Below are 9,713 nucleotides of genomic sequence, written 5' to 3' on the forward strand. Positions count from 1 at the left end.
TGCTTACCAACTTTGAGATCAAATTTGTATTACACAAAAAAAAATAAAAAATAATAAGGTAACCGATGAGGTATACGTAGTGAAGGGAACCGGGACCTTGTCAAATACTAATGGAACCCAAAAGACGTGGCATGGTGAACAATGCTGCCAGTGGAAAGAACGGTTAAATAACCATGCACGCTAGCTATACAATGAATTCCTTTAAATGTAGAGCTCTCAAACGTAAATAGTTCTGGCATAGTGAGATGTAATAATCACTGAACCAGCAGGTCCTAAAAGTCCAGCGTCTAACAGAAATCTAATCATCATAAGCTTGTCATCATATAACGCACCTAGACGAGCTCTAGCCACATCTACCCAACACAAATAGTAAAAGGATTGGTTGAATGCTAAGATTAAAGTACTAGAACAGAATTACAAAGAGAGAAGACCAGCGTGAAATGTGCAATGTATCCTGTATTGCGATGCCAGATTACATGTATTTGACACATAAAATGCACGTCCAGACAGCCACAAGCACCACAAAGACATATTCATTGAAGATCATGGTATCGATAACTGTAACTTTAGTGGTTACAACATAAAGAGCGACCAGGCTTTCTTGCATCGAAAAACCTCCTGGCGACTACAAAATTCTAAGGTGTGCATTTTGTGCTGAAAACACAGCATGGTGTAATAAGCTAACACGATCAGGGATAAAAAAAAAAAGGTCAAGTTGCAAGCTGCCAGAAAAGCAACAACATGCCTCCTCAATTCTCCCAAAACACAATTTCTTACTCACAAGAGTGAATCATCAGTAGCAAGTGCACATTTTGAGGCTTGCATGATCATATACAAATATATGGCAAAATGTGAGGGCCAGATTCATGCCAAGCTGAAAGCAGCATTCTTCTAAATTCTAGACCTTATTTAGACAGATGGTGGTGTATAAGGGCGTCTACTTACTGAACGTTACAGCAGTCGTTTCAATTTACACATGAACAGACCACGCTCGGTTATGGTTTGCTCTGCACGGTTGAGTAAGAAATGAAAAATGTAACTAGTCACCCGCATTCACAAAAGATTACGCAGATATACTGGTTTAGTGAACCACAACCTCTCATTGGTTCCAATACTAAACAGTGTAAAATAAGAGGCCCTGGTCATTGACCGTTCACAGGAGCCCAACTAGGTAGCGCCACATGGACAGTAGGAATGAATGTCTTTGAATAGCCGTATAACTTTATTAAAGTATCAAATCGAGGAACAAAAAAAGAAAAACTAAAATATATATAGCTTTTGGACTCAAGCGGAATGAGCAATTAGTGCTAAAAAGCATCCATTTCAATATTTAGGTGAAATTCTCCAGAAACCCAGGTGGTCGATTAGAAGGTTTGAGTAGTAAACTCATCCTTCCAGATAAGCAGCACACCGACTTGTTTTACTCCAGATACACAGAGGAAATACACGTACAAATACACCACGAATTCCAGCTACTCTGTCAAAACTCCCACTAGCACTGTCTACGCAAAAGGACACTGTACAAGTCTACATTCCTTGCGGCCTCTTGTAAAGTGCAGCAGGGTTCAAAAATACATCCTCTCTTTTATTAGAATGTCAAGCTACCAAAAGAAAAAATCGACTTAAGTACAAAAAATAAGGTTTTACCATGCAGAACTCCAAACTTCCAAATGTAGGGAGTAGAATGGTGCATTTAAAAACCGCATTTGCAGACTTGGTTGCAGCCTTAGGTTGACTAGGTCTAGGTTCATGTGCTTCACTTCCGCTGCCACTGAGCAGGTGGATGAAATCCTGCAACCTTAATTGGTTAGATTAGCAAGTTTAGGCTTTAGTAAAGCATGATGCAGCAGGCTCAACATGTGCCCACAGTACCCAGGCTCGGCTGATGTGGCACTCAAGACGCGAACTAGAGATCCATCAGCCTGGCCCAGGGAATACTTGCTATTTGTTTCTATGTACACCATATATTAAATAAAACCTGGGGTGGGGGAGGGGTTGTTGCAGAGGCATGGCCAGGAGTGTCTAGCATGTGGGGCCTGAAGCTAGTTTAGTTGGGCCCACCGCAGTGACATTAACCTGTGTAAATACCCACACAGGGCTGCTGAGCAGGCAGTTACAGATTGTTGGTGGGCCTTGCCCGCTCAAGCCCTACCCTGTATACGCCTCTGGGTTGTTGCCCAAGATCACATTCCTTTGCCACATGACATTGCAGAGCGCTGCTGCGTAGGAACTTTTTTTGTAGTTCACTCAACGTTTGCCATCATACCAAAAAGAAAATAGAATACTAGAGATTTTAATCAGCAATAGCATTTGAGTGAAAATTGACATGGCAATTTAAAACAATAAAAATTACATTATGATCATCGGCAAATTCATAATCTAGAATTGCATTTCATGGGCAGATGTCTTTACTAAACACAAAGACTTTTTAATTTTCTTAACCAGTCATTACAACATGTCCTTTTAATTCACAAGTCCATTCCAAAAACAGAATGGTTACAAATTTACTCGAATTTATGTGTTCCATGTAACGTCGCAGGCACCCTTCCATACTGGCACCAAGATCACAGAATTAATTTTCCAGCTAAGAAAAATAAATGATCGGGAAAATCACACTGTGTGGTGTGTCATTACATCAGCACCAACAAAGTGATTCTGCATGTTAAGCAATAGAACAAGAAAATATCTAACACGTTTTTCTAACCATTCCTAAAATGGTCTTCAAACGGACCATTAAGCTGTACTTCTATTGACAGTTCAATGTTCTACATCCAAAAAGATTATTAGTTGCTTAGCTACGGAACGCGTCTCAGTGACGAAAACTCATGTTTGTGCCGCAGTAAAACACGGACAGACATTAGAAACTCTTTTATGCCATTGTGTCCCAAAGTTGAAAATGATCCAGTGTCACTAGCACAAGAGCCACACCCCACCCCTTCAGGGGACTACAGAAACAATAACCTCCTGCACGAATAAAGGATGCTTTACAGATAATGAAAAATAGGCCAAACGCTAGACTCCACCCTGAGCCGACTTTGGTCACGTTGCATTCTACACATTGTTCCACTTCCCCTCCCTCCCCATGCACTTACACTCATCTGGGCGTAACAAGACCCGTGAATGTTCTATTTCATTACGCCCTCCCCCTTGGGGTACCACTGTGCAAAACAACAATAAGTACATTTCTAAAAGGGTTGTTCAATCAACAGACCATGCTCCCCACCGTAACTAATCCTTTCTTTGCTTAGGGAGTGAATGATTGTATGCTCAAGACAGTTTGATAAATGTGATTCTTTGTACTGAGCAAAGGCTTCCTGACGTTTAATAAGCACTCCTTAATCACACTAAACGATCATATAACGCAGTATATGGATGCCATTTGAAAAGCACCATATAACCGCACTGAAAACAGAATAACATCTTTAGGAAATACTCTTAGAAATATTCCATAACAACTCTTTCAGTGGGCCCATTTTAGCATTCGAAATCCCAAATTTGCAAAAAACAAAAGACCGGGAGAACATTTTTTTTTTTAAAAAAAAATGCTAACCCACCAAATGCTAAGCGATCACTCACCGTAGGAAAGCTTTGCGAGCTTACTCTATGGTTCCTTTCCACATAGTTGCATAACTGTCTGAAAATATACCAGACAACATTGTTGTTCCATCTATGGTAGTTTGCGGTCAAGACAATTTAAGACGTGTTCTAATCTCACTCCACAGCGGGACCCTTCTACGACATTCGAGGGCCAAATGTCTCACTCCTAGAAGCGAGACATTTCTTCACGGCAGCATTTGCCCAAAAGAAAGGTTTTATATTTCACAAGGCCGCACAGTTGTGCACCTTAAATTCTGACAATGAGTTCCCTCTTCTGCCCACGTACAAGGTGCCAACAACTCTGACAAAGGTTCTTCTTGTCCCCCAAACATATGATTAAAAAAAATATATATTTAATAAAGCATTAGCTGCTTCTAACTGGTCAGCACCGTAATAAATCAAAAAGGGAGTGAAACTTGGGAGGAAAGTCAATGTTTAACATTCTAGCAATGATTGAAATTAGGTTGGTCGACTACATAAAAGGTGCACCCGAGCCTCTTTCAACAGCTGCTATATTATTTGGCTCATTAACTCATTCATCCTTAAATAGCACGAGTCATTGACAGATTAATGACCCTGTAACATGGCCAGCATATTCAGGAGTGTTGCAGTCAGTACTCCGAGACGAATATATTAAAACGTTATCCCAACACATGGCCATATTCTTGTGTGCCCTGTATCATCCACTGAACGGACTGTTCTGGATTCGCAGGGTCAAAGCACAGTAGGGATCGTTTTGAATGAGGCGCAATATATACAAAGTGCGTAAAAGCCTTGCCTAACAGCACACTACGACTACGGACCATAAAACACCCCAAGCCCAGCCGACGGAACCACCGGGCTGAGGCTGCCAACAGCACATCACTGCTCTCTTGCACTTTTCCAGCTTATTCCTACTAACCCACCCCCTCTCCTCCCCTTTTCAGAGCCGCCAGAGCGCCAGGGGACCACTTCGGTGGTGATAATGTTAATGGTCATTTGTACTGCGCACTAACTAATGTTTCTACGCGTTTGGTTTACAGCACGCCTCATTTTCAAGCATTTGCTTCAGCATGACATTTTTATGCTGGTGCAAATGCTGTGGGGTTCCTATGGACTCAGCTGGCTTTTTGGTGGGCACTGCGAGCAAGGACCAAAACCTGTGAGCCTGAGCTACCCAAGCTGCATAGAGCGACATAACAGATAGAGCGGGATGCTCCAGGCTACAGCAAGAATCTCCTGGATGGCAGATGAGGGTCAATCATTGGCTTCAAAGACATGTATGTTGAAACTATGGGATCAGGAATAGGTTTTCAAACACATTCCATATTAAAGAAGTTAATGTTTCTCAAACACGACAGTGGGCAAGGCAATTTACTGACACCTGAGAAGACCCTAACAAAAATACTGCCCAATTTAATCAATTTAAAAAATAAAAGCGGCATTATTACTGGAAGAAATTAATCTAAACATCTCAGGCAGACCAAGGATGGGCATGATTTCTTTTGGGCAGCATTTGAAGTTTGTGTGGCCAACAGTAAACTCATGCGATCTCAGGATTACAATTTATCCCGAAAGGGTAAATACCTGCACCACTGCATAACAAGCAAATCCACTTTTTTGCTACAAGTACGATGATCCAGATCACAAAGGACATATCATGACTCCATGCTGATGCAGTTATATGTGGATAAAACAGTGCATTCTAAAAATTGACATGCCCTGGTTTAAGAGCACCGTGTCATTTTTTTTTAATGCAAAGTTTAGTGAATCCACGTTCTGATAATACACTATGGTTTCAGTTGGTAACCACCATCACGATAGTGGAGGCCAGCACTGACGCACTGTCCCCAGTTTTGCTCGCTTGTAGGCGAGACTGGAGACTCCCACTATACGTTTTGTTTCCCCAGAATATAGTGGCACCTCATGTTCTATCATTTATGCAACTGATCCACATTACATCTAAGTTGCCACCAACGGTGACATTCTCGACCACTGTACATTTCTCCCCACATCAATCACCCCAGTAAACCATTCTCTATTTCCCTTCCTAGGTACCCTGTACATTGCTTCACCATGGTTCCTGCATAGTCCTCCTTGCCCTATGAATCATCACATAATGCCCGACCAATTGCACACCATGTCCACCAATGATTGTGCCTTTGCTTGCAAGTGCACAGGTTTGCGTCAATGTGTTCTATCCGAGCTGGGTAGTCTTCAATACTTATCTGAAGTCTCCCTGCATGAAACTGACCCAAGAAAAAACAAGATTAAAAAATGAAACATAGGGGGGTTGGTCGTGATAAGTTGCGTCGGGAATCACAATTACAGGTCCCGCACAGCAAGCGGGTTATCCACAGATCTCTGCAGAGGCTTTGCTAGGGGGGGTGGGGGCTAAGGGGACTATAGCCCCGGGTCTTTTGGTTGTAGCCCCGGATAGAATCTCAGGTGCTACAACTAAAATGCTACCTAGCCCCGACTCCCATCAGTCCCGACATTAGCATAGCCCCTGATCTTTTCCAGACCTAGAAACGCCCCTGGTGCTATGATCATGTTTTAAGCACACAAGTAAAACATACTGAGGCCAGCAGGCTTAATTTTGTTTTCTTAGCGTGTACCTTATTCTGTTTAAAGAAATTGGTGAAACAGAAAAGGGGGGGGGCAAACACACTGTCAAGCATTGCTGTGTAGAGTTGCTGTTGGTAAAACAATGATAGGTGAACTTTGAAGTAGATGGGGGAGCTTAACACGAGCCCTTTAGTGTATTGATCAAGCTTAAATTCCTCAGTCCACCCAATTAGCCCCTTCTCCAGAGAAAAGAAATGCTAGAATATTGGCCATGCAATCCATCTTACTGGCTATAAAGCGATAGGTTTATTACCAATTCTGATGCGACACTCTGTGCAGAATAAATACAATTGCCTAAACTCATCTACTCCCTTCTCCTAACTCACTCCATGGGTATGTCCCAATGCCTCCTCACCTCCCAGCCAAGTTCGTCTTCATAACTCGACACATCCATAAGCAACTAAAATGGTCGAGTACACAGGCATATAATCGTAAAACCTGGCGTACGGGGTGGGAGGGCAGAGTACCCGAGTGTGCGATGCCAACATCTGGAAAATGGTGGCAATGCCAATCATAGAATGCACGTAAATGGGCACTTTATAGAAATACTTGGACTTAATTGTTGCCATTTGATGGCACAAGGTGGCAACGTGTGCTAAGTGATGGCAATATTCCGGCAAATTATAGCATGTTGGGCATGCAATAGGAACGTCGGGCAAATCACGTGGCAACCAGAGTACGTGAATACCCAGCCACAAAGATAAACATTTTCGTTAAACAGTGGAAAACTGTTCGAGAGCACCGCGCTCTCATAACAGGCTATTGCAGAAGCACATCTTCCCAGTCTGAACCCTGGACAGTCACTGTAAACTGGTGCCTCCTGCCAGAAACTTTCGCAAGATTTTAGGAAGGCTTCAGCCCCCTCGCCCCCCTTACACACCAAACTCACAGCTGGCTCCACCACTGGGCCTACTCCATCCTTTATACCCACCCTGAAATGTGCTCCAGGAGTCCACATATTAAATCATTAACGGACCCACCGCCCTCCCGCCCCCGATCATGCATTACACCCAGTTCACCTGAATGTATTATCTTCTTTTCTTACTTAAGGACCCCCCACTTAAGGACCACCGCCCCCCCCTCCCATCCACCTGTTTCATTTATTTCTCTTGCGGCCACCCCTAAAAGTCCCACCTTGTTCTCCTATGGGAGGGGGGCATGATTTTGCTTACGTGGATGCACCCCCTCCACCCTGTATGTACCCCTCTCCCAGCCTCTGCCCCCACACTAGTATTCGATTACTCACATCACATTGTGCGCTTGCCCAGGGACCTTAATTATGGACCCTCAGTGACAGCCTTGCACCCCCAACGACTCCCTGAAGTGGCCCCCACAGACCCCTGTATGCCCCCTGTATGCCCCCTCCCAAACACCACCCCTACAGCCGCCCTTCCCTCTGGAGTCCTAGCGCTTTCCTCTACTTGTCCCATCAGGCCACCGTACAGCCACCCACTCCCCCCCAAAAACCCTCTTTGGTATTGCCCAATACCACCCCCCCTTACAGGGCACCGTGTATGAGCCCGTTCACGTGCGCCTCGGGGGCCCTCTAGTGGTTGCCCCCTGTGGCTGCTCCCCCACCTGGTCAGCGAAGTCCTCGGCGGCGCCCATCAGCTGAGTGCTGCCCATGGTGCCGCTATCGGGTGCTGCTGCTGCTGTCAGCTGTGTGCTACTGCCACCCTCCCCAGCCGCCGAGCCCTCCTGCTCCGCTCACTGCAGGCGCTGCCACGTAGGCCAAACCTTAAAGGAGCCGCGACACATTCACTGGAAACAAACGAGGGCCTGGCAGCGCAGAGCGGTGTGGCCACCGCGGGAATGATCCAGATCCAAGATGGCGGCTCCAGCTACACTGCAACCCATTCCATCATGTCCGCCTTAGCTCTAAGACTATACACGCGGCCGCCTTCTTGGATTGGGATGTTTTACTCACAGGGAAGTAGCATGACAGGCACTGTGGTGTGAGAACAGATTGGGTTTCAAACTGCCATGAGCAACCATTGTTATTCTTCCTTATAAAGATGGTAGTTCAAAGAGTTTTATAGAATTTTTAACAGTAGTCATTACAAATCTAGTGCCAGAGCCCTCACAGAGGGAAACAGAAAGTCACAAATTAAATGACAAGATAAGTATATGAAACTTAAGTGAGGGCCAAAAAACTTGTATAGTGAACTATGTCTATGATATGATATTTTATTTGTATTTAGCTCATACACAATCGTTTTTTAATCATCAATACAAGTTACAAACAAGCACGTACAAAGCTTTGGAAAGGCTACTAGGGTTTGCCACCATATTTAGTCCAGGCTGGACCATATTTTCAGAGCTTTGTATACTTGCCAACCCTACTGATTTACATACATGCCAACCCTCCCGATTTAGGCGAGACACTCACAATTTTTTAAGGAAAAATCTGGCTATTTTTGACCGTCTCCCGCCTAAAATAATTATAACTCCAATGCAATCCTATGGGAAAAATACTTTCTCCCGATTGCTGTCGTGAAATCTCCCTCTTAGGGCCTGACGAATGTTGGCATGTCTGGATTTAGGCAGTACGCTACTGCTTTTTAAGCATTCCTACCACCTACAGATTTGGGTGACAGATCCCACTGCTTTTTATAGTGGCAGGTAATTTATGTGACTCTAAGGCAATTAATGAAGATTCCCCCTGCTAATAGTGCAGGGAGCTCTTGATTCTATTAAAGACAAGGAGGTGAGCATTAAGCTTCATCTTCTTTATTCTCTACTCTCCAGCAGTTTCAACAAATATAACTTTGTAAACTTTCAATTAAAAAAGGTTACTCAACAACTGTATAATCTGAAACTGGAAAGGCTATCAAAAAATTCTAAAAAAATCCTTCTGAACAGGAAAAATGTGATGACCATCTTCAGCCAACTGACAATACTCAGAAAGATCTCTTCAGATGATATCCTGATAGTCGAATTCCCGGCGGAAAAAAGGCCAGATGTGATTATACTCCATTTAAGATCTCAAAGGATAAAAGAAACTATGTTGAAAGCTAAAGAAAGGCTATCTGATGCTGGATTCGAACAAGTGGAAAGACGGAAAAGTAAGGCGCTTATTGATCAATCAAGGTCCAGGCTGAGAGAATATGATGATGAATTTAAGAATTACCATTACAAAATCTCAGACAGAGAACACCTGGAAAGCAGGCCTGGAGAAAGGAATAGAGAAAAAGATTCGGACCATAGAACAACAGAAAAAAGGGCAATACCGCCTAGATCGGCCATGAAAACTAAACAAACAAAATACCCTGCCCAAAGTGATCGAAAACACCTGGAGCGAAGTCAGAAGGACGTTCAGTGTGAGGGAAAAAAAAGTGGAGACGAGTTCAGACCACGGGCCAATAGTCCAATGGCAAATCTGAGATTTAGGGTGGATAACTCTCATTCAAAAGAAATAACACAAAAAAGCAACAACGTATGGCAAAAAAAAAGGAGGAGCACGTGATGTAAAACCAGAGAAAAAGAAACAATAGGCTATAAATGAGGCA

General features: G+C 43.6%; 1 protein-coding gene across 1 annotated transcript in view; it reads right to left on the reverse strand.

Annotated features, from left to right (window-relative positions):
- Positions 1-7,946, reverse strand: part of SURF4 (surfeit 4) — a 63,338-nt gene extending 55,392 nt beyond the window's left edge. The window contains exon 1 of the mRNA XM_069609348.1: positions 7,783-7,946. Coding sequence (XP_069465449.1) covers positions 7,783-7,830 — 48 coding nt within the window. The 5' untranslated portion in view covers positions 7,831-7,946. The remainder of the gene's footprint in view (positions 1-7,782) is intronic.
- Between the last annotated feature and the right edge of the window lie 1,767 nt (positions 7,947-9,713).

The sequence above is a fragment of the Ambystoma mexicanum genome, chromosome 8 (assembly GCF_040938575.1).
Source record: "Ambystoma mexicanum isolate Mex_15411 chromosome 8, UKY_AmexF1_1, whole genome shotgun sequence".
In the NCBI taxonomy this organism is placed as follows: domain Eukaryota; kingdom Metazoa; phylum Chordata; class Amphibia; order Caudata; family Ambystomatidae; genus Ambystoma; species Ambystoma mexicanum.